This window comes from Amblyomma mixtum, chromosome 2, assembly GCF_055824585.1.
Source record: "Amblyomma mixtum isolate Tamu chromosome 2, ASM5582458v1, whole genome shotgun sequence".
NCBI classification, from domain to species: Eukaryota; Metazoa; Arthropoda; class Arachnida; order Ixodida; family Ixodidae; genus Amblyomma; species Amblyomma mixtum.
Window position 1 is genome coordinate 87,665,480 of NC_143013.1, and position 25,626 is coordinate 87,691,105.

Sequence of the window (25,626 nt, forward strand, 5' to 3'; positions counted from 1 at the left end):
GTCTAAAAACAATAAGGAAAAAAAGTAATATAATGTTGAATAGTCTCGCAAATGTAGTTGAATTACACATGGTTAAAATATTATAGTTATAACATTATAGTTAATATATTAGTTAAAATATAGTTATAGTTAAAATATTATACAGTCGCCTGGTTATTACTTTCAGGACTGTTGCCAGCTGTCCGGCTCCCGCTTTTCTGGCTAAAATAATAGGCAGTTTTCGGGCTATTGTTTTCATACCCATCACTGGCCACTCAAGCGAGCAGAAGCCAACTTGTTGGCAAAGGCAACCACACGAGAATCCAGCCCCACTTCATTATAAGGAGCGAAGCGTCCAGACTATTAAGCGGGTGACTCTATATACGGCAGGTAGTAACAGGTGTCGGTACCATGACAATGAAACAGTCAGAACACGAATGAGATGAACTGCGTTTGAACAGCATTGCCAGGGGAATAAGAACTCTCTGACAGTATCCCTCAAGAGCTGCACCTGACGATTACTTTCCTATGGGGCATGGACTTGGAAGGTAACTAAAAGGGTTAAACTTAAACTGAGCATAATGGAGCCAGCTTTGGAATGGAAATGACATGCGCAATATTAAGAGGCCTGGACAGAGCAGAGTGGCCGGGCCAGGGAAGAAACGGAATGTTAATGAAATTCGGACGAGTTAATGACATACCAATTTTTGCACTACGAAAGCTTCCATGTCTGCAACTTTTCTCACAGCATGTTAAATATCTTGCAAGTTCTGAAACACCAGCTCAAGGTATGGCTTGTGTGGAGCTGGGTATTTCCTGTTTTTGCTTGTAGGGAAACGTGCGGCTTTCTTTAGTAAACTTTGAAGCTTTTGTTAGCTAGCGCTCCAGATCCCTAGCTCACTCTGCCAGCACACAAATACCATCAAGAGCCCGTCGCAGAGTACTGACGTCCTCGCTGGCTCAGTCACAATTATTTTCACTTGGCTCATTTTCCCGATTAAAAGGGACTGAAATGAATTATCGGGGCGTTTGTTTTGCCTGACTGTTTGAGCGGTTTGCAACAAAACCGCGCAATGGCCGAGCTGTGACTAATACCAAAAAATCCTTAAAAATACAGGGGTGTTGGTGCGGAATAAGCTTTAAACGGCGAGTGAGATATTCAGGACACCTGGCGGAAATGGAAGTTCATTTTTTTTTAGGTATGATCGGGGTGTTAATCGTATGATCGGGGGGTTAATCTCAGTGGCAAAGTTTAGGTAGCTAATGTAGTGGCAGATAAGCATTTTTTTTTTTTGGATATCAGCAGGGAAAACTTTGTCATCGTTTACTTACACCTGTTCATGAAACCAGGTGTTCCGGTACGATTCTTTGCACTTCGAAGAGCACGGGAACCTCGACTATGCAGAGCGTGAGACAGCCCGTGGTGTATTTTGATATAGGAAAAAGTGCACCTAAAAAGCCACAGGTGTTAATCTAGATGCCTACTTGTCATGCGTGGCATGGCGATATCTTTTGCAATGAATCAAGAGAAAAAAAGCCGGAAATATAAAATATAACGGTCGATTTGTGTGGTTAGGCGAAATGAGTTTTAGGCTCGTTAGTACTGCGCGACTATTACTTTCCATTGTTTATCGTGATCATGCTTTGTTAGTAATGATATTGCTATGTAGCCGCCGCAGTGGCACAGTGGTTATGGCGCTCGGATGCTGACCCTAAAGACGCGGGCTCGATCCCGGCCGCGGCTCTCGAATTTTGGTGGAGGCGAAATTCTAGAGACCCGTGTACTGTGCGGTGACAGTGCATGTTGCAGAGCCCCAGGGGGCCGAAATTTCCGGAGCCCTCCACTACCACGTCCCTCATAGCTTGAGTCGCTTTGGGACGTTAAACCACCATAAACCAACCAAAGCCATATTGCTATGTGATTAAAGTGATACGTCATGTGTATTCTCTGTGTGGTTCGTGTTTGAATGACATGGATTAAGTAGAGTTGATACATGACAAACTGTTGATAACATTCCAGCTATGCTTGGATACCAATGGCAGCTCCCGTTCGGCAAAAAATCCGGGGAGTTGTGAGCGCAAAAGCAAGTGGTCCATTTGCCTCCTAGCTAAAGTGACCTTGTAGTGCCCTGACAACCTGCCGATCTTGGCAGGTGGTAAACACCTGTAAACTGCATAGTTAGCATATTCGCGGCTGTAACCAGATGCCAATTACACGTGGTCATATTTATGTAACGCCATGGCATCCTCTTTACCTTCCAGAGGTCAATGATGTAGAAATTCCAACTCTCTTATACAGACCACCCCTGACTGCGTTGTCTGAGGTGATGCTCTTTTTGCACGCAACATTTGGCTAGTTATTTCCATCTGGCGTTGAACTCATCTTCTGGCCTCGCATACTTGGTTAACACTACATACAAAGGCCACTTACCACGTTTTCTTTTCTCTCTATTTTTTTTCTCCCTTCTAAATTTTTCTTCCTTCTAGCTACTCTATCAGCTGTCATCTTTTACGAGGCACAGGCGCTAACAACTGAAGTTTATCCGAAGATGCACACACAGTAAGTAGCCGTCAGGCGAGTTTATCAGCTTAGTCGACGTCAGGAAAAGTTGTAAGGCCCGGATAAAAACGATTAAATTAAAAAAATCATGAAAGAGACAAAAATTTTCAACACGAATGATAGTTTGAGACTGCGTGCAGAGTAACAGGTGAAACTGAAAACAAGGTATGTGACGAAAGGTGTGCAATGAATTGTAAGGCTTGGAAGTTCGGTAAAAAAGAGGTAAAGAAGATAATTGGCTAAAATGTTAGGCGACAGGATAAAAATGTGTTCTAAGGGAGGTAAGTTTACTTCTTTTCTAATTAGGCTTGAAGAGCGACGACGCCCGCATTCTCCCACGAAGAAAGCGCGTGGGCCACGCACGCTGTCGCCTTCTTCAGCTGGGCACGCCTGTCAATAAGCAAGCATGTTGGACTTAACAAGGGGGGGTCACGTCTCTATATTATATTTCATCATTGCTTGCATGTACTGCACACTGTGCCTTTTTCGTGCATCTCCCACTTCTCGTCCCTTTTCTCCTTCTTCCTATAGATGTGTGTTTATTTTCCTCCTGTTTACTTATTTCTGCATTATCTAGCCCTTGTTCGCTCCCCTGTTCTGTGTCCAAACCCTATAAATGGACCCCGCCGCGGTGGCTTAGTGGTTACGGCGCTCGGCTTCTAGCCCGAAAGACGCCGGTTGGATCCCGGCCGCGGCGGCACAATTTTGACGCAGGCGAAATCCTAGAGACCCGTGTACTGTGCGATGTCAGTACACGTTAAAAAACCCCAGGTGGTCGAAATTTCCGGAGCCCTTCACTACGGCGTCCCTCATAGTCTTAGTCGCTTTGGGACGTTAAACCCCAATAAAGCAAAAAACCTATAAATGGGAGACAGCAAGAGAAACAAACCATTATAAAAAAAATCGATCCTCCGACCGAAACATTTAAATCTTTCCATCAGCGAATATGCATACTCTGAAGCCTGCTTGCCATCGGTCAAGCAGGCTTAAGAGAAAGATCGGTCAAGTCGGTCAGCGGGGACCCTAGAGCTGGCGCACTGAATGTCTGCGAGGTTTCGACTTCCTCATGTTTCAGCCATGTCAGTGATGCATCTAAGAGACTTATGTACAAGCTGGCACATTTGTGATTCACGGCTGATTGACAAACGCGTTTCTTAGCAGCTGTATTTAGCATGCTTCACGCGTAAATCGTTTTTCGGTTTGGTTTAGTTTATGGGCTTTAACGTCCCGAAGCGACTCAGGCTATGAGGGACGCCGTAGTGAAGGACTCCGGAAATTTCGACCACCTCGTGGTCTTTAACGAGCACTGACATCGCACAGTACACGGGCTTCTAGAATTTCACCTCCATAGAAATTCCACCACCGCGGCCGGGATCGAACCCGCGTCTTTCGGGTCAGCAGTGCAGCGCCATAACCACTGAGCCACCGCGGCGGCACGTAAATGATATATCATTTTTCAATGACGGCCGCACTTGGCACCAAGTGCAGTTAGGAGGAATGTTAGCGGCTAATATAAAAAGCCTGCTTAACTTGCAAGTATTCTTCTGTCTGTAACCTTATTGAGTAGTAATCCACAAACTTTCTTTGTGCATCTAAAGACACGCTTACTCACGTCTGACATTCTTTTAACCACTCCCTTCATGATATCCGCAGGCTGGCCGTGAGGCGTTTCTGGAAAGCTTCCCTGCTAGCAGAAGGAGTTGAATAGTGAACAAGCCATGGTCTCAGGCGCCGAGTACGCTGTGTTTGGAGTCTTGATGGCCCTCAATCTTGGGCTAGGCATCTACTTCTCGCTGCCCCGCAAGGAGCGTTCTCAGAACACCACGTCGGAGGCGTTTCTAGGGAACCGGGCTATGCGCGCGTTGCCTCTGGCAGCGTCGGTGGTGGCCAGCCTGATCTCCTCAACCGGACTGATAGGCCTAACGGGGCACTTCTACGCGTATGGTTTCCACTTCATGTGGACTTCACTCACCACAGCTGCTGTGTCACCAGTAGCGACCTGGCTGTTCTTGCCCGTTCTGTACAAACTACGCGTGACCTCCGTGTTCGAGGTGAGCTTATGTTATCTTTGTTTTTTGCCGTTATGAAGTATAGTATTTATGCTTAAGAGCAGAGGGCCTGTGCCGTCAGTATGCTCTCCAAATTTTGTGCAGAGATCGTGAGTGGTTCGTCATTTGCTTCACGATAGTGAGCGTATTTAAGTGGCAAGACACCCAAGTTGGGGCAATGTTGTGACGAACGATCGTAATACATTGGAAGAAAATGAAGGATACAACATAAGCGGTCCGCCGATAAGTGCGCGGTGTCTCCGTAATTACTATTCTGAGAAAAAGGCCACTGCTATTTTGCTGCAGGCATCTTTTTTAAGGTTATGAGCCGGTTCTTGTATCTCATAACACACGAAGCTGCAAAGATTTTCTGATAGATGACTCGTCACGTGATGTTGCAAAAAGTTTGCTTGCGCTAATGTCAAGCGCTTTCTGAATGTATGCGTGGGGGTTCACGACCAAGTAACACTAACAACATCGCTAGTGTTTGTGTTAGCACAAAATATTTATAAATAACTCCAGCACAAATTTGACAGTATATATTCCTTCCCGAGACAGCCGGCAAAGAGCTCTTTAAGTACAGTTATCAAGGCCAGCCCAATTTTTTTAATCCATCGGTCACCTAGGCAGGAACGCAGTATAGCACATCTGGTACCATATTTCTTGAGAATACAGGGGTTGTCAGCCACAGGAAATTCAGATTCAGCTTGCTTTTGTTTAGAATAAGTCAGCCTCTCTCAAATTAGTGTCCTCTCTACTCTATACAAGCCTTTAGAACGCTTTCGTAGGGACTATCGAACCACAGAACATCAAACAGTAAACGTTTGAGCAGATAGGGTGACGTAAAGGAAAAATTTCGAAGCTTAAAACAAAATTATCCCATCTTCCAGACTACTTGATCTCACCTGATTTTTATCTTGTAATTTTTCTGTAGTGAAATTAGCGAGGCTTTGTCTTTTTATTGCTGAGGACGCACGAAGACTATTATCATCTTCGTGTAAGCTTTCGTAAATTATCATAAAAACCTGCTTGGAAAGTAAAGGAAATCTAGCAGTCAGGAAGATCAGGCAGTGAGGCTAGCACTAATATGTTTCAAGAATCACTATTTATAACACTGGCCCGGGGAAATACAGTAGGGGGAGGGTCCCTCTTATGATATTGTTGCCTTGGTAATTAAAAATATTTTAATTAACTCTGATCTTTATACTTTTTTAGTACATTCGGCTCCGTTTCGATTCCGTCATCTCCATCACCACATGTCTCATCTATATTTTACTCACGGTAAGAAATCAAAGCTATATCGTGCTGCATGTTGTTCAACTTTTGTAATCTATAGCCGCGAGCTTTCCAAAATTAATCTTTTAATGTGCACTTATGCCAAAGGAACAGCTTTTTCTTTTTATACATAAATGTACGAAGAAGTGGATTTAGGATATCGAAGTTAATTTTGTTTTACTGATTTGTCGACTGCAATTTATAGCACATTTTACAGCGGACGAAGTTTAATGGGTGAAGCAAAAGCGTGCGTGAATTTTTCATAAGCGCATTTCAAGCTATATAACAGGTTAGCAAGCTGACAAAAGTTTTCTAGAAGCGTTTCGGTGCGGCAAAGCCGACTTGTGGGTGCCACGCTAATGACCAGCCAGTAGCAGGATCCTCTTAGAGCCGGTAGCGGAAAGTTCTCCAAGAGACGTAGCATTATCTGCTCTTTCTGAAAGGCTAGCATCAAGCTCGCTATGGCACGGGAGTGTTGAAACTGTTCTCCTAATAGTTTTTTCTTGTTCGCTGCTCGCAGAAGTGAATGATAGCTGGCGCAATTATTGTAATCGGCGGTCCTTAAAAAGCTTGGCTGCCGTAACGCAGTGGCACGGGCAAGGCATTCTACTTTGCGCTGGAGCCTATTGTCTCATAAACGCAAGGGAGAGGACCCAGAGCTTAGAGGTTCCTACTTGTTCACGTCATCACTTAGTCATCGAAAATGAACTGCAATTTCGAACTTTTTCAGCAAACCCTGGGCGCACTTTCCATCTACGCAGCAAGCCTGACAATTGTGACAGGTATGTAAAAAAGCAATTATCAAACACCGATTACTTGAACAGCACTCGGAGCACTCTGCATAGATCTGATTATTTCTTTAGAACTCACTATGTTTTAGTTGACCAATGTCAGCACCATCGAAAGTATATTGCAACGGATAATCTCCGTGAAGACGACGCAGAGGAAGTGCCCGGTGTGTGCGCGCTTGCCGCTCGGGGCTAGCTGTGATCTGGACCCTGTGCTCCGGTCGTCCTTGTGCCGACATAGACTTCGGACCACGTAACATCTTTGGTGGAGGTGCGGGGTAAAAGATCTCCACGCCACGCAGCTCCGAAGCGGTCGTCAGGCCGGGGCTACTACCATCATGGCTCCACCCGGCGAGTCACGAACCACTCCCTCTGCTCCCTCTGCTCCCTCGGCTCCCTTCGTGGTCATGGCTCCTCCTCGTGACCCTGGTACCTTTTCTGGGAACGACGGCACCGATGTCGACGACTGGCTCAGCCTATATGAGCGAGTGAGCGCCTATAACCGGTGGGATCCCACCGTGATGCTAGCGAATGCGATCTTCTATCTTAGTGGCACGGCCCGGGTCTGGTACGAAACCCACGAAGAAGAGCTGACGAGCTGGGACACTTTTAAAGAAAAGCTCCGTACTTTGTTTGACAGACCCGATGACCGGAAGCTCTCCGCGAAGAAGCAGCTCGCGTCGCGCGCCCAGTCGTCAACCGAAAGCTATGTGGCATATATCCAAGATGTCTTGGCGCTTTGCCACAAGGTCGACGCCGCCATGACCGAGTCCGACAAAGTGAGCCATATTCTGAAAGGGATTGCGGATGATGCTTTTAACTTACTGGTTTGCAAAGACTGCACCACCGTGGACGCAATCATAAAAGAATGCCGTCATTTCGAACAAGTTAAAAGCCGCCGAATTCCACAGCAGTTCTCTCGGCTCCCTAATACTGCCGCTACTTCTTCCTGTGAGGAACACCGATTACCGTCCCGCGCCTCTTCCGATGATGACCCCGTTACCGGCACTGTGACCCGCATCGTTCGCCGCGAACTGGAAGCCCTTGCGCCTGTTCTGCCCCGTCCGACCATACCTGATAAATCTCTACCCACCTAGTCGCTGATTCAGGCCGTTGTGCGTCAGGAACTCGCTAACCTGAACCTTCCTCCGGCTGTGTGCACCATCAGAGGCCCGGACATCCCCCAGCCACCTCTCTCTGCTTATCGTCGCACCTATTATTCTCCGCAGCGTTATCGCAATCCAAATGAGTGGCGTACGCCCCATCTGCTTCCGGTGTTCTCGCATTGGCCACATCGCCCGACATTGCCGCAGTCCATGGTCTTCACCAGCCCGCAACGTCGGCCCCTCCTTCTACAGTTCTACCTCGACCCGCACCTTCTCGCCCCGAGCCCCGTCCGAACCATCTGAAGCAGCCGTTCCCCCTCCACGCCGATTCTCCCGCTCTCCGTCGCCGCAGGGCCGCCGCTCTCGCTCCCCACAGTCGCCTTCAACCAGCCGCTCCCATTTGGAAAACTAAATGATGCAGCTCCCGGAGGTGACGCTGCATCAACGACCCGGACCACAAATCCTCTCTCGACCTCTCGACCAAATCTCCTGGACGTCTTTATCGACCGTGTTCCTGTGCGCGCCCTGATTGACACCGGTGCTCAAATATCAGTGATGAGTGCTGCCCTCCGCCGTCGCCTACGCAAAGTCCTCACGCCTGCAATGTCCCGTGTGCGTGTCGCGGATGGTGGCACGCCTGCTGTCGACGGTACGTGTACCGCGCGCGTTACCATTGGCGGCCACAGTATACCGGTTCAATTCACCGTGCTTACCACCTGTGCCCATGACCTCATTCTTGGCTTGGATTTTCTGACTGACCATTCCGCCCTCATTGACTGCTCGGATGGCGTCCTACACCTTGAACTTCCACTGCTGGATTCAGAACCCGTCGATATATCCCTGCGGCTGTACAGTACCGATTATGCTCGCCTGTCATCCCGAACCGCCTCTTTCGTTCCACTGACCCCATCTCGCCCAGTTCCTGATGGCGAGTATCTCGTTACGCCCAACCTTGACCTCCTGCTGACCCGTAACGTTGCCCTACCTCATACCATCGCCACCATACAAGCTAACGCCCTCTCTCTGCCTTTCCTCAACTTCGGCGTCTCTTCTCAAGTGCTCCCGTCCGGCATCTGCGTGGCTACACTATCTCCTCTCGCTCCTTGCCACGTCGCTCAGTTGGCCAACACCCCTGTTCAAGACACTGCCACCCCGCGCCGGCAGTCTCCTCAGTCGCCCGACGCCTTCACGACCATGATGGCAACCGACCTCAGTCCCGACCACACTGCCCAGCTTCGTGCCCTTCTCGAATCTTTTTCGGATATTTTTGATGTCAACAACACGACGCTGGGCCAAACTCTCGCCGTCAGGCACCGCATTGAAACCGGCGATGCCCCTCCCATCCGCCGCCGCCCCTATCGAGTCTCTCACGCCGAGCGTCAAGTTATCAATGCGGAAGTTACTAAAATGCTCGCGAAAAACATTATCGAACCCTCGCACAGTCCCTGGGCCTCACCCGTCGTACTTGTGAAGAAAAAGGATGGCTCCTGGCGTTTTTGCATTGATTATCGGCACTTGAATAAGATCACCAAAAAGGACGTGTACCCCTTGCCGCGTATCGATGACGCCCTTGACTGCCTTCATGGTGCCAAATTTTTCTCATCCATAGATCTTCGCTCCGGCTACTGGCAAATTGCTGTAGACGACCAGGACCGTGAAAAGACCGCCTTTGTGACACCTGATGGGCTTTACCAATTCAAAGTTATGCCTTTCGGATTATGCAACGCGCCAGCCACATTCGAGCGCATGATGGATGCCCTTTTGCACGGCTTTAAGTGGTCCACCTGCCTGTGCTACCTCGATGACGTCATTGTCTTTTCGCCCACGTTTTCCACTCATATCACTGACCTTTCCCAGATCCTTTCCCTCTTTCGTCATGCCGGCCTGCAGCTCAACTCGTCTAAATGCCGTTTCGCGCGCCGCCAGCTCACCATCTTGGGTCATGTCGTCGACAATAAGGGGGTCCACCCTGACCCTGAGAAGATCCGAGCCGTCAAAGACTTTCCTCAGCCACGTTCTTCAAACGACGTCCGAAGCTTCTTGGGGCTCTGCTCCTACTTTCATCGATTCGTTCAAGGCTTCGCCGACATCGCCCGCCCCCTAACCAACCTTCTGAAGAAAGACACCACCTTCATCTGGGGACCCGACCAGGCACAAGCGTTTTCCAACCTGATATCGAAGCTTACTACCGCGCCAGTTCTCGCCCACTTCGATGTGACCGCTCCCACTGAAGTTCGCACCGACGCCAGTGGCTACGGTATCGGCGCTATCCTCTCACAGAGACAATCCGGAGAGCACCGTGTGATCGCGTACGCCAGCCGTCTCCTCTCTGCCCCGGAGCGGAATTACTCAATTACCGAACGCGAGTGCTTAGCTCTTGTCTGGGCTGTTGGGAAATTTCGCCCATATTTATACGGCCGCCCCTTTACAGTTGTCACTGACCACCATGCGTTGTGCTGGCTCTCTTCCTTGAAAGACCCTACAGGACGGCTTGGTCGTTGGGCACTGAGCCTGCAGCAGTACCATTACTCTGTACTCTACAAGTCTGGCCGCTTGCACGCCGATGCCGACTGCCTTTCCCGTTACCCCGTTGGCCCGTGTGACAATCTTGGCACTGACAGCGTGGATGCTCTGTGCTCCCTCTCTGTCCTCGCTAACATGGCCGAAGAACAGCGCCGCGATGCCGAGCTGCGCTCCATTATCGACCGCCTCAACACCGCCCCATTCGACCCTCCGCTGCGCCGCTTTGTGCTCCGTGATGGAGGTTTATACCGCAGGAGCCTTAGCCAGGATGGCCCAGACCTCCTTCTCGTTGTCCCCGAGCACCTTCGCACTGTTGTCCTCCAAGAGCTGCATGATCTTCCCACTGCTGGTCACTTGGGTGTCTCCCGTACTTACGACCGCGTGCGTCGTCTTCACGGAGATTATCCGTTGCAAACCAGTAAGTTAAAAGCATCATCCGCAATCCCTTTCAGAATATGGCTCACTTTGTCGGACTCGGTCATGGCGTCGTCGATTCTTTTGGCCGCGCCTCTACCGCTGTGTACGCCGCTATGTTGCTGCCTGCGATGAGTGCCAGCGCCGGAAACGCCCCACCACTCTGTCAGCCGGTCTGCTTCAGCCCATTGACGTCCCACCCGAACCTTTCCATCGCGTCGGCTTAGACCTTTTGGGACCATTTCCGGAATCCGCCTCGGGCAACAAATGGATAGCTGTTGCCACAGACTACGCTACCCGTTACGCGATCACACGCGCACTGCCCACCAGTACGGCTACTGATGTTGCCGACTTTCTTTTGACCGACCTTATCCTACATCATGGAGCTCCCCGTCAACTTCTGACCGACCGAGGCCGATGTTTTCTGTCCAGAGTTGTCGCTGACATTCTTCGATCGTGCTCTACGAAACATAAGCTCACCACCGCCTACCACCCGCAGACGAACGGCCTCACAGAACGCTTCAATCGCACTCTCACCGATATGCTGGCTGTGTACGTTTCTCCGGACCATCGCGACTGGGATACCGCTCTCCCCTATGTGACCTTCGCCTACAACTCCTCCCGCCATGACACTGCCGGTTACTCCCCTTTTTATCTTTTGTATGGCCGCGAGCCCCTGCTGCCTCTGGACACGCTGCTTCCCACTTCTACTGCTCCGCCGTCTGCATACGCCCACGACGCCATTACCCGCGCTGACCACGCTCGCCAACTCCCACGCTCCCGGCTCCTCGCTTCCCAGACCTCTCAGCAGGAATTCTACAACCGCCGTCACCGTGTGGTCTCCTTCACCCCTGGCTCCCTCGTCTTGCTTTGGTCGCCATCTCGCCGCGTGGGGCTCTCTGAAAAACTTCTGTCCCGCTACATCGGCCCGTACCGTGTCCTGCGCCAAGTCACCGCAGTCACCTACGAGATCGCTCCGGCCTTCCCCGGTGCCACGTCCTCTCAGCATCAGACCGATGTTGTGCACGTCTCTCGCCTCAAGCCCTACGTCTTGCAGTCCCCCTCACTGCCCTGATGGGCACCGAGACGGTGCTTTTCCGACCGGGGGGCCATGCAACGGATAATCTCCGTGAAGACGACGCAGAGGAAGTGCCCGGTGTGTGCGCGCTTGCCGCTCGGGGCTAGCTGTGATCTGGACCCTGTGCTCCGGTCGTCCTTGTGCCGACATAGACTTCGGGCCACGTAACAATATAAACAGGTCCACCCATTCGGTACGTTTCTAAACACGACGTCTTACCTATGCGTGACAGAGTTGCGTGCTGATTACTCCCCTCTTTAAGTGGTAACTTAAGGAGCTTGTCAGCTCGACAAATTTATTTCGGTCGAAACGCTTGGTCTGGCAACACTTTCAGCTGCACCCGAGTTCCGCCGCTAAATTTGGCGGGCGTGGCGGCGTCTTCGGAGACCTCGTGGGTGCTCCGCGAACTGTTGGCGCGTGTTAAACTCAGACTACGAAATGCGAAACATCATGAATAGCCAATTTTTTTTCTTTATTCATTCTAAGAAAGAGTACACGAACAGTTGGTTGGACCCATAGCCTTTACGACTAGTAAGGGGTCTAAATACAAAACAAGCACAATATTACTGCAGGCCGTGTAAATAAAAAAACTTCAAGATTAACACACACGGCTGCCTTACACAATCGCAACTGAAACGAATGCGACATCATTTCATGAACTTTTAAAAAATCAAAGCGATGTGTAGTTTTCTTCTAGTTCTGTTCTGCTCACCGCAATGTGTTCGAGTTTTGCTTTTCGTTCTGTTTAGTCCGTTGTTTTTATCTTTGTATTTTCTTCTTTTTTTCATTTTGTTTATTTTGCGTCTTGTTGTTCCGCCACATTTCGATTCTTGCTGACTACAGTTATTGCTCTTTTCTTGCTTCTTTTTTTTTCCCTGTTACTCATGTTAGATGTTCCTTCTATGTATTCCAGTTATAATTTTTACCACCCCCTATGTAATACCCTCGTGAAGAGGGCCTTTAGGCTATCATGAAATAATAATAAATAATAAATAAATACTAATTCAATTCATTCCTACATTTCTATGGAAATTAAATAGTGTTTTAAAGATGTCGAAAAGTGATTTTTTTCTTTAACTTCATTTGGGATTTCATTCCACACATGGGCTCGGCTGTATTCTAGGAGTCTTTGGCCGTACATATTGTAACAAGGTGGTAAATTAAATAGATTGTTAGTTGCAGTTCTTGTTTGTTTCATTGGTAATGTAAATAAACTAAGGGGCAGGGGGTTGTTAGATTTTATTGCATTACATTACATTAATTTCGATTCATTTGTGGAGCTTTTGTGGTAGCGCTAGGTTGTGGCTGCCGAGCCAGGCGAGATCCTTGTGCAATCGCCAAACCAGGCTGGACATTGCCTATAGGCATCGGCTGATTTCGAAATTTTGCTTTGGGACATTTATCACTTCGGGTAGAAAGCAACCCGCTAATGCTGGTAGATAGACAGCCTCCCGAATTACTACCAGTGCAAAAATAAGTCTTACAGGAGCTCAGGAGGGGGAGCCTGGGTGTCACAAACACGCCGGTAGCTGTGTTAGGATTAGCCACCATCTGTGACATGGCGCATCGCTTAACCACTGCGCCGATAGTCGTATGAGGTCACCCCGGCATCTTTTAATCGAAGAAAGAGGAGTACTTGTGCGCGAAAGATCTCTACAGCGTTCGCATTGTGCTCTAAAGGGTAGATTAAGCGTCATGAAAGTTTTTCATTGCTAGCTTTTACCTTATTCTTCCCCCTTCCAAGTGTCCAAGCAAGTTTTGTCGCTCAAGAGACTCCTCGTTAACGAAAGAAAAGTGTTTTCATAACAGCTTTCAATTCATCCAAAACTGCATGGGGGCTCTAATATTATTCCTCTGAGAAGATAATTAGCACCTTTCTGTTAAGTGTCTTTCCATGGCGGTTGAATTTGATTTCACCTTGAGTATCTGAAGGACGAAGGCTTCTGGAGAATAGTGGTGGATGACACGTGGTGTAGGTTTGTAGCTGCGAAATGCCTCTTTTCCGATGGGGGCCCAGAGTTTTCCCCAATGAATGTCTTTATCCTCTCCGATCCTCTAGAGGCCCCGGTGAGGAAAGGGGGAGGGGCGTTGAGTGATGGCTTCACACACCGACATAGACAAAGGTTTTTTTGTGAGAAAAAGAACATGTTGCTAACTCGGTACAAAAATACATATATAATCTGTGAAACGTGAAGAGTCTAAGCGGTTTTTCTTGTAAGCTCTGTAGTGAAGTCTTTCTAACTTCTATGAAAGTGCCAAGTATCGGGAGGATGCGGGTGGGGCTGCTCTCGCCCTAAATAAATTTTCTAATTTGTCGCAGCAGAACCAGCCGTACAGCATTGTTCAGAGTGGAAGCTGAAAACTTTGACTTTAGTCGTAGAGTTGTTATGGCCGGATATGAAGAGAAACGGTACCAGCCGTCTTGCCTTTGCCATTCGTGGAAGCCACCAGGCTCGAGCCCGTGCGCATTGGCGCTGGCTGGAGGCAAGGCGTTGCTTTTTCTTTATTTTTAACATTCTCACGCAATCGCAACGTGCCGAGCGACAGGGGCCGTATTACAGAACTACCAAATCACGAACTTGTCAAAAACGCGTCAATTAGCCCCGCCATGGCCCCGCTCCTATTGGTCAGCCGTGGCCGGCGGCCATGTTTTTTTACGTCATGGGTGGCTGTCGTTTACGTCACGGAGATGACAGAGGTGATGACGTTGCACACTTAATTATGCAGGCGCAAATTGTCGTTTTTTGTGATCGCCTCGAGGTGGTCAATCTAACCGTTGAGAGAAAATGGCGGCGGCAGCGGAGGTGCATGTGGCGATGCGACTGAGGCGGCTGCGCCGGAGCGAGCAACGGTGAAGGATGGCGCACGAAAACGCGTTTGACCTGCCGGACGAGCTGTTTCGGCGCCTTTTTCGACTGGAGAAGCAGACTGCGGAGTGGCTGTGCGACGAACTCGGCGCACTTCGGCATCGCAAAGTCAGCGGTGAGCAAATGCCTGCGGTGGGTGTCCGAGGCATTCTGCAAAGTTGGAGCTTTGAAAGAGTGGATTCTCACGGTCACCTCTGTGCCACAGCTATATACAAAACAAAACATGCTTATGCTGGCAAAGAACTTTATTTTTCCCTGCAAATCACACTTCGTGGTCGTCTTTTGTTTCCCGATCGAGGAAAAAAAACAGACGACCACACATATCACACGTAGTGCACCACTTCACGCTTTGACACTTATGTCATCGATCGCGAGAGCCGAACAACACCGACTTGAACAAGTTCGCTTCGTCGATTTTTCTGCGCACTTAGGTCAACCACTCAGTAGCTTGATTTTACTTTCCGCATAAGAAAACAATATCGAGGCGTGGAACAGCTGCTTTCGTTCAAAGCGGCTTTTGACGTTTGACCGCCGTCAAAGAACTCCCGCGGCTGCAAAGGTTACCCACCAGCAAATTTAGTAGCCCAACTTCGTACGCATCTTGTTTTGCTTAATATTTTCCAACTTTAAACATAACGTTTCGGCCAAATAAAGTATTAATTACTTCTATTGCTGTGCATTTCTTTAGCCTTTTTACAAAAAAATTAGCAGACGGTCCCTCGTCGCGCAATTAAATAATCCCTGGGCGCCGCCCTGCTGTAATTGGCAGATTCCGAGTTGCGTCAAACGTCGCCTTCACATCGTTTCCACATTTTGACGTCACTGTGAATAACTTCTGACGGGATTTGTGATCGTTCCGTAATAAGGTCCCTGTACATCCTTCTCGCGGCCCCGCCGCGGTGGCTCAGTGGTTACGGCGCTCAGCTGCTGACCCGAAAGACGTGGGTTCGATCCCGGCCGCGGCGGCTGAATTTCGATGGAGGCGAAATTCTTGAGGACCGTGTACTGTGCGATGTCAGTGCATGTTAAAAAACCCCAGGTGGTCGAAATTTCCGGAGCCGTTCACTACGGCGTCCCTTATAGCCTCAGTCGCTTTGGGACGTTAAACCCCAATAAACCAATAAACCAAACCTTGCGCTCCCGCAAGATTGTGATCTACTATTGGCGCAGAACTGCATCTGGCGAGAGGTTCTTGCGGGCGTCTTTGCTGACGCGCCGGCACTGGTCGGATGTCCACTAGGGCCAGTGGTAGATGAGAGCGCACAATGATGGAGGGGGTTGGTCTCGATCCGCCATCACTGTTTAGTGGCAGCTATTGCCGAAGCCTCTGAGAAGTTCTTGATTCGTCTCTTACTGTGATCATTGCATGGAAGCATTGAAAAACCTACGAAACACACCTCGCAAACATTTTCAAGCTGTCCGGGGCTTGTACGCCGACCTTCGCCTTGAGGCGGGTCATTATTTCTTAGTATTGCTTTGCTCGTGGCCGCTTTCGCAGCGGGTATTCGACGCTAGCTTTAGTACAAGGAAGAATTTTCAGGCCCCTGTGTTTTTCCTTTAAAGCTCCCTCAGTGTGTCATACCCATAATTCAGTACCAAAGCATTTTTGAACGGGAAAGAGTTGCTAAACGAAATTTCTTCATATATTGCAAGATTTCTCAACAACAATCAATATATTTGCAGATCTCCCGTGGGCAGACGCATTGTTTTTGCTATTAACGTTTCTGCGATCGTCAGAAGGGTTCCCCATTGGTTTCTTATGATAGCAGTCTTAACTTCTCGATGCGAGCGACGGAAAAACTTTAAAAGAAAGTGTTTGCTACACATCTTAAGACTTAACCATTACCTTGAACATTTCTATGACTGGACCTTACAATTTTCTAATATTCAAAATTTCTGTCGAAGAATGCTGGAGATGCTCAACGGATAGCTTAGAGTCCTTGGGCTAGACGCTGTGCTATGCTTTCTGGACTGCAGGTCTGCAGCACCCTTCCTAATCCTGGAGTTCGCATTTGCGTTGAGGATTAAGGAGGCTTTTCAATAGTTATTGTTTGGCATGCTCTGCAAACGAGCACGCTTTTAAATTAATGGCTGTCTTTTTTTCCTTTCAGTCTTCGGAGCACCTCTTATATGGTGTAACATTGCAATCGGACTGTGCGGAACTGTGTACACGGCACTGGTGAGTATTTTCCGAGAAAGCGATTAGTAGCCGCTAGCAGGTGCTGCCTATTATGGAAGCGTTGGGTGTGTCAAGTCTGGAAGCTGCTGACGTACGACCGGTGGATCCAGTAGCGGACACACGATTTTAATGAGAGTGCTGGAACAAAGGCGTATTAAAAGATAAAAAAGGCAAGTAGTAACAAGTTAATAGTTGAAATGAATAGTCTGCTGCAGAGTGATGGAAACGCAAGTACCTTGATTTATTTAGCTTCAAGTGTCTATGGGCACTATGAATACAATGCCTCGGGGCATTAATTCCTGATTACAGCCGTGCAAGGCAAGGTGTTATTACTTCTAAGCATTGGTTATTAATATGGAAACGCTGTACTGCACTTAGAACTCACCGTAGATCCCTATATCGCGTGTTGCGGAAATAAACGCGCCCCGTAAACTGCTTCTTTCAGCTAAACGGGCGCATTGTTCGAGCTCAAATTTCGCATAGAAATGACATTTGGTCCGCAGAATTGTTTAATGCCACGTTTGCTTTGGGTACTTACCTGATTCGAACAGAAAAGTCGGATATTCACATCGTCTGCGGCGACGACGAAGGAAATTAAGCTGCTCTGTCAGCTATCGCACCGGTGGCGCCATCTCGTTTGTTTGTCGTGAAGAATCAGCAAAGGAGGGGGGTTCCGGGAGGTTTGAAGACGCTCTTTCAACTGGTTTTTTAATGGTCACAGAAAACTTAGCTTGCCAAAACTAAGTGTTCGGCAAGTTAAGTTTTTTGTGAGCATTAAAAAAACAGTTGAAAGAGCGTCTTCAAACCCCCCGGAACCCCCCTCCTTTGCTGATTCTTCACGGCAAACGAACGAGATGGCGCCACCGGTGCTATAGCTGACAGAGCAGCTTAATTTCCTTCGTTGGCGCCGCCGACGATGTGAATATCCGACTTATTCTGTTCGAATCAGGTAAGTACCCAAAGAAAACATGGTATTAAACAATTCTGCCGACGAAATGCCATTTCTATGCGAAATTTGAGCTCGAACAATGCGCTCGTTTAGCTGAAAGAAGCATTTTACGGGGCGCGTTTATTTCCGCAACACGCGATATATAGGGTGATACATATTAATGGCATAAGGAACTGTAGGGCAAGTGGTGATGAACAGGATCGGAAGCTAGAACGTCCAAAGTGGAAAAATCATATATTCTCTGGTTTTGGAGCCAGAATTGTTTGAAAGCTTCAGCTGGCTGGGGGATTCCCGGTCAGAAAAAGAGATTATGAAAGCTGCGTCGTAATATGAACCAAACTAGTCCTTTCTCGTTTTAATGACGGTGAGACAATGCAAATTTTACTTTTTATTGTCGTTATTAAGCATATTAAACCTATTTTCTTTATGGAAACAAACAAGGGTGGACTAAGAGGCGTCGTCTGGACAGATTGCATGCAACTGGTGTTCATTTTAATCGGACCCACAGCCGTCGTTGCAAAAATTATCATCGACTGGAACAGCCATGAATATTCGCCGCAGCCAATGTCAGACTTTCATCTCCGTCCGTACGTTGCAAAGTAAGTTATGTCCGTCGTCCATTCCCATTTTGATGCCTAGAACCTGCGGTGTAGATGAGCATATTGGGCTCAGAAAAATGAAATATCTGTGATATGTGAAATGTTTACAAAATTTAGTAATTTATTAACCAGTTACAAACCTCAAGTCATATAGAAGCGGCAAAGACCCAAAGTATAACACGGAATCTTTTTCAAGTATTCCCCTATCACAACAAAACATGGACAATTTAAAATGTGAGAGTATCACTTGATAAAAAAAAAACATGGTTGTAATATCTAGATAGCTATAAATTGTGTTCACTTATGCGTTTAGTGCATAGTAAGAAGTCTTTTAAAGTATAATGTATAGTAGAAGACCAAGAAAGAAAGAAATGCTCCAGGGGCCACATCAGCTGGGGAGGAGAAGCTTGGGCATAAACCTGCCTTTGAGAAAGTTTTACTGCAGGTGAACAAGAAATTGGCAGAATGTACCAGAGATAAAAACAAAGGTCAAACCTCTACTACAAGTTAAACAAGTGATCGAGAAAATAGAACTGTCTTTCCAGCTTCTGTCGGAGCTGTACGACAGGGTGCTCTCAGAAATGAAACTGCACTCGACTTCAATCACTGCTCTCAGGTAGAGAGTTCAAAAGATATAGGCTAGCAATATCGCACAGGAAGTTGCGGAACTCGGGCAACAAGTGAATAGCGTCATCTTCGAGCATCTCGTTAACACTCGATGTATTGACTTCGTACTCTGTCAACGAGACGTGATAGGGGTGTTGACGGAGTGGGTGTACATAATCGAGAGTCATGACATAGTGATTGGTTATTGTAGTTTGGCGCACTTTCGACGGAGAGGCCAAACGCTCTTAGAATTTGAGCAACAGTGCACACGGCTGTTACCGCTAGCTGGCAGACAACGCGGAGCTCACGTCGAGACTGTCGAGGGACATCGGATCTTCCACTGTTTCTGAGGAGAAGCACTGGGAATCATCAGAGGTGCGTTAGGCAAATTCTACGGAAGTGGCGCGAAAAAGGTGCCTATGCTGATGCGTAAACTTGGTAGCAAGTACTTTTGTCTGGCCATTGCGAAGATGGACCAAACAATAGGGCACGCACACGCCTTGCGTCAGAAGCAATGAAAGGTTAGTTTCAGCGGTGGCACCACCACCCTGAAGTGATTCACACTCGACAGTAATGAAGACGCGTGTTCGAGGCGCCAGGGTGACAGTATCCGTAGAAAAATGAAGCAGCTGGCTTGGTCACGACGCATTGCTGAGAGAAGAGCACTTGTAAACGTGTCCCTGCAATCCCGAAGGTCAATAATCGCTTCATATTCGCGCCAAAAAATCGATGCCTAAGGTGATGCCGTGCGAACAGTCATTCACAACAAGACAGCTGATCACAAAAGTGAACTACTGGATTTGAACTCGGGCGGTGAACTTGAGGAGAGGGGTATGCGAACGAGTGCGCCAGTCCATGCTGTGAGAACGTTATTGACAATGGCGGCGAGCTGGATGCGCTTAGAATCGAATAATCAGCACCAGTATCGAATAACGCTGGAACGTAGCGACCACCGTGTGTCACAAGTATGTCCAAGGAATGGCGCTCGCGAATTTGAGGCTCCTCGGTGATCATTCACAGGTGTCGTTGTCTGCTGGCCGTTCCACCAGTAATTTGTCTGCGTTGCGTATGCGATTTAATGGCATCAGTGTGCCGGAGTGATCGGTGACCGCGAACCTCGTAATCATGGATGCTTCACGTGTCAACGTCGACGTGCCGGAGTGATCGGTAACAGCGGACTTCGTAACCGTCGATTCGTTGTCATACAGTGCCCGCGCCGATGGGGGTATCCCGCACAGCGATATCCAGCGAGCCCACCACCGAAGGTCTCTAGCGTGAGTTTTCTCGCTGTGGGCTGGGCGACCAGCCCTGTGCTATGCGGGGAAAAAAACTCGCTGTAGATGGTGAACGGCGACTGCTGGGCGATGAGAATCTCGCCTGCCGCCGACGAGACTGAAGCCAGCTCTGGCCTTTAAGGAAATCAGCGATGGCCCGGAGTCGTTCGCCATAGCGAGGTAGAGGAGAATCGGCGGGAGACCTTCTACGCCCAGGCTGTCGTAGGGACAGCGCAGATAGAAGCGACCCAGTTCGCCGCAGTGAAAGCATAATGGGCATCGGTCGGGGGTGAGCGAAACGTCAGCCTTCCGCGCAGGTGAACGGATGAGATCTCGTGATACAAAGACCTCGGTGGCGTGCAGTGGTGACTTGCCGGAAACACAGGCAGCGACCACGGTACGTTTTTACGCGGACGCTCCCTGCTGCAGCAACTTCTCAATCGCGGAGGACTCTGCGAGAAACTCGGCAGCAGTTTCTAGAAGGTTCGGACAAAGTCGGCAGAAAGCTGCTCTTTGGCGCCAGGCATGAGATGGCCCAGTTTTTTGTCCTCGGACATTGCAGTGTATGCGCGCTTGAGTAGGCGCGTTTTGTCTTCCACAAGCGCTACGACATTTTCATTTGGGAGCTGAACGCGAGATTGCAGAGCGCTTTCTGCCCGTTCGCTACTATCTGAGCTGCGCCCGAAGACCCACGTACGACAGCATGTTAAGACAAGCCGACAACCCGCCGCACTTCTTCGTAACCACAACGCTTCTCTTCGACGCCGCATCCCTTCGACGCATCAAAGCAGCGGTCGGACTCCTCGACTGTGCCGCAAGACGCCACCACCGGCCGATTAGGACGTTTCAGTAGACGGCACGCCGTAACTGCTTTAGTTGGCTCTGGCGTCTATTATTCTGTACTCAGTAGACAATTCGCCGCTGTGCTCAGAAAGGTTATGACAGCTTGGGACGACCCGCAGTTACGTACCGCTGGAGGACATTTTATTACGCCGATAGAAATGTGCACGGTGAGGGTCACGGTACAAGGGCAGACCTTCCCAGCAAAGTTTGTTGTCCTAGCTTATTGCTCTCGTGATATTTTGCTGGGTATGGAGTTCCCAACGGACAACGGCGCCATCATCGACCTGCAGTCCCAGTCCATCCAGTTTTCGACAGAGAATGCCATTGAAACCACAGATGCCCTCCCGTCACCGCTCCATATTCTTGACGAGCAAGTGACCGCGCCTCCCCGCTCCAGTATACTGGTGGCTGTCAGTTCACATACCATTCGAGACACTGAAGGTATACTATAGTCGAGAGTAAACAGCTTTTGCTTCTCGACCGCGGGCGGTAGTGTTCCTGGAAGACGGCAAAGTTGATGTACTCCTGACTAATTTCAGCAATGAAAACCAGCAACTGAACAGGGGGGCGACTGTCGCTTACATAGATGCCGTCACTGATACTAAGTGCGCACAAAGCCTGACTTGTGCTTCGCGAACGGAACCAGAGGACATCGTCGACGTCAAGTACGAAATTAATCAGACATTGCCGCAGCAACAACAAGCCATGCTGCGCGACCTGCTCAATCTCTACAGACACACATTTGCATCATCTCCGCGCGTCGGCAGGACACACCTTGCTACACATCGCATTATTGCACACGACACGACGCAACCACTGCGATAGTCACCCTACCGTATTTACTCTAGAGAATGCGCCGCCACCAGGAAATGCTTGATAACGACGTCATTCGACCGTCTCGGTCTCGAGCCCCTGGGCCGCACCTGTCGTGCTCGTAAAGAAAAAGGATGGAACATTGCGGTTCTGCGTTGATTACCGATGACTGAATCACATCACTAAAAAGAACGTTTACCCTTTGCCCATAATCGACGACGCATTGGATCGTTTATGCAACGCCAAGTATTTCTCATCCATGGATTTGAAGTCTGGTTAATGGCAAATAGAGGTAGACGAGAGGGACCGCGAGAAGACGGCATTCATCACTCCAGATGGGTTGTACGAGTTTCAGGTCATGCAATTTGGTCTTTGCTGTGCCCCACCGACCTTTCAGTGGCTTATGGGCACAGTCCTCGTGGACCTGAAATGGCACACTTGGCTCGTATACCTGGAGCTCCTTCGTCGTCTCGAGGCGGTGCTGCGGGCCATAAAATCCTCTGGACTAACTTTAAAAGCCGAGAAGTGTCACTTCGGTTACGAGGAGTTGAAGTTTTTGGGCCACCTCGTGAACCAAGAAGGTGTCCTTCGGATCCTGAAAAAACCGTCGCCATCGCGAATTTCCCGTCACCGGGCGATCAGAAAGAAGTTCGGTGCTTCCTTGGACTATGTGCATATTACCGTCACTTTGTGAAAAACTTCTCCAAAATCGCTGAGTCCCTTACTTACCTGACCAAAGCCGACGTCCAGTTCCAGTGGGAAGCGCCGCAACAGGCGTTCCTAGAGCTTCAATGCCACCTACAGTCACCACCCATTCTGGCGCACTTTGATGAATGTACTGATACCGAGGTACACACCGACGCCAGCAATGTTGGTTTGTTTGCAGTCCTAGTTCAGGTCCAGAAAAATCAACATCGTGTAATTGCCTACAGAAGTCGTGTACTGTCTAAGGCCGAGGCAAACTGTCCTGCCACCGAAAAAGAATGCCTCGCCATCGTGTGGGCAATTTGCAAGTTTCGACCATACCTTTACGGTCAACCTTTCAAAGTGGTGACAGACCATCACGCACTTTGTTGGCTGGCCAACATAAAGGATCCTTCAGGGCGCCTTGCACGATGGAGCCTCCGACTGCAGGACTACGACATTTCTGTAACCTACAAATCCAGCCACAAACACTTGGACGCTGATTGTATTTTCCGTGCCCTTGCAAAACCAGCTCCTGACGACGCTACGGACGATGACACTTTTGTGACCCCCTAAACTCTGCTGACTTTGCTGACCGACAACGCGCCCACCCGGGCCTTCGAGACGTCATTGATTATCTTGAAGGGGTTATTGGCAGAGTACCTGCCGCCTTCCGGCGCGCTTTGTCCTCCCTCTGCCTGCGTGACGGCGGGCTCTTCAAAAATAACTTTTTGCCGCCGCGGTGGCTCAGTGGTTATGGTGCTCGGCTGCTGACCCGAAAGACGCGGGTTCGATCCCGGCCGCGGCGGTTGAATTTTTTTGGAGAAGAAATTCTAGAGGCCCGTGTACTGTGCGATGTCAGTGCACGTTAAAGAACCCCAGGTGGTCGAAATTTCCGGAGCCCGCCACTACGGCGTCTCTCTTAGCCTTAGTCACTTTGAGACGTTAAACCCCATAAACCAAACCAAAAGTAACTTTTTTTCGAACAGTCGCGAGTACTTGCTCGTCGTGCCCGAGAACCTACGCGTCGAAATCTTAAATGCCTGCCACGACGAACCTGCTTCCGGCCACCTTGGCGTCACTAGAACGGAAGCCAAGATTCAAGAAAAGTGCTACTGGCCTCGCCTTGGACATCACGTTACGCATTACGTTCGCTCTTGCCGTGACTCTCAGCGCCACAAGGTTCCTCCTGCCAAGCCCGCCGGATTCCTCAAGCCCATTGACTCGCCGTCCCGACCATTCCAACAAAGCGGGATGGGCTTGCTCGGCCCTTCCCCTTGTAAAACTCAGGAAAGCGGTGGTTAATAGTCGCCAGAGAGCGGAGACGTCCGCTCTTTCGAGTAGAACCGCTATCGATGTGGCCAAATTTATTGTGCTTCATTCGTCCTGCGCCACGGCGCACCACGGGTTCTCATTACTGACAGAGGAGCTGCCTTTACTGCTGAGCTCATGCAGCATATTCTTGCCTTCAGCCACACGAGCCACCGCAGGACGACCTCATACTATCCCCATACGAACGGCCTGACCGAACGTCTGAACAAGACATGCTTTCGCGGGCATGCTTTCGGCGCAAGTCCTGGCAATGAGAAGATATATCTTTGAATGTTAAAAGAGGACAGGTGTCCTGATCCTGATCGGGAAGGTTTACGCCGGGAGCCAGGTTAGTGTGTGGGGGGCGGCCGAGTTGGCGGCCGAGTTCCCTGGTAGAACCTGGTGACGTGGAGTCCAAATGAGAAATCGGATCGTGGGGTCCTGATCCCAAGCTGCTCTTCGAAGTATTCCTTGTGCTGTAGGCATTATCCAGTCCAGCTCATAATTCCGACAGGCCCTTCGCGATTCGGATAAGATGAATTCAGATTGAGGGTGGGAGGCAGCCAGGGCGATAGCTACTTCCTCCGCATGGCTTGCGCTGGGGGCCTGAAAGGTGAGGCCGTCCACATCTCTTTCCTCGTGAATGACTGCGGCCGTGTACTATCCTCCCCTAGAATAGTGTGGGGAGCCATAATGGCGGTGCAGGGCTTTCTCCCGCGCCTGAAGCTGTCCATTGTGGTCTTCTCTGTCTATTTTGGTAGGAACGGGTCGAACACGCAGGGCGTCTCTCCATAGTTCGGGCGCTCGTACCAGTTCCTAACTGTGATGGTCGTGTTGCATATATAGCCGGTCCAGAAGGCGACGGCCGGACACAGTCTGAGCATGTGAAATCTCAGTGTAAACTGGTTGAGGCTGATCTTGGGCGCTCGAGCTCGTTGGCATGTTACTGCGCATTGACAAATTCGTCATGCGAATATTCCGACATTGCAGCAGCTTCCACGCGGCTGAAGGCGCCAGCTAGCATGATTATTGCTCCCTTCAGGTCAAGGGAGCCATAAACATGCCAGGTTCAAATGGCATATTGGCGCCTGTGCATCATCACAAAGAAGGTTGGATAACGTGAAAATACGAATATCACCAAAAATAAGGGAAATCATTAATACTGAACCTCGAGGTAATCCAAGAAAGCATGAGCACTGAAGATCTATTCAAGGAAAGCATTGCTGCGCGCTGTTAGCAGGTTACATTAATGGAGATGATTAAAATTCTTAGAGTTTGAACCTAGTTTTTTCATGCCAGGGAACTTGTTGTAGAGATACATCTTACAGGCGAGTGTAGAACGACAACTGGCAACAATGGTAAAGTCCTCACGTTTTTCAACATGTAGAGAGCATCTCTGGCTAAATAGGACCCAGAACAAAGACCTTAGAAATGGTTTTCAGACATTCGTGTGAGAGTAGAGTTGCGTGCGTACAGAAGCGATGGAAAGAAATGCGAAGAGAACGCAGCCTAAGTGCTCCGCCGTTCGGATTTGTTTTCATCACGGTTTCACGTCGGTAATAGCAAAAAGACGCCAGAGTCGTTCATGATATTGCCCAGAAAGACTGTAATGTCTTTTCGTAACACCCAGGTAAGCGCTATGTAAAGAAATTCCGCCAGCGGAACGCGTAGGCGTCGCGTTGTTCGTGTTTCTTTCCATCGCGATAGTACGTTCGGCCATTCGAAACAAA

At 49.1% G+C, this 25,626-nt stretch overlaps 1 protein-coding gene across 1 annotated transcript in view; it reads left to right on the forward strand.

Annotated features, from left to right (window-relative positions):
* Positions 1-4,006: 4,006 nt before the first annotated feature.
* Positions 4,007-25,626, forward strand: part of LOC149360051 (sodium-coupled monocarboxylate transporter 2-like) — a 58,193-nt gene continuing 36,573 nt past the window's right edge. The window contains exons 1-5 of the mRNA XM_089572153.1: positions 4,007-4,590; positions 5,803-5,868; positions 6,593-6,644; positions 16,750-16,817; positions 18,208-18,365. Coding sequence (XP_089428279.1) covers positions 4,258-4,590; positions 5,803-5,868; positions 6,593-6,644; positions 16,750-16,817; positions 18,208-18,365 — 677 coding nt within the window. The 5' untranslated portion in view covers positions 4,007-4,257. The remainder of the gene's footprint in view (positions 4,591-5,802; positions 5,869-6,592; positions 6,645-16,749; positions 16,818-18,207; positions 18,366-25,626) is intronic.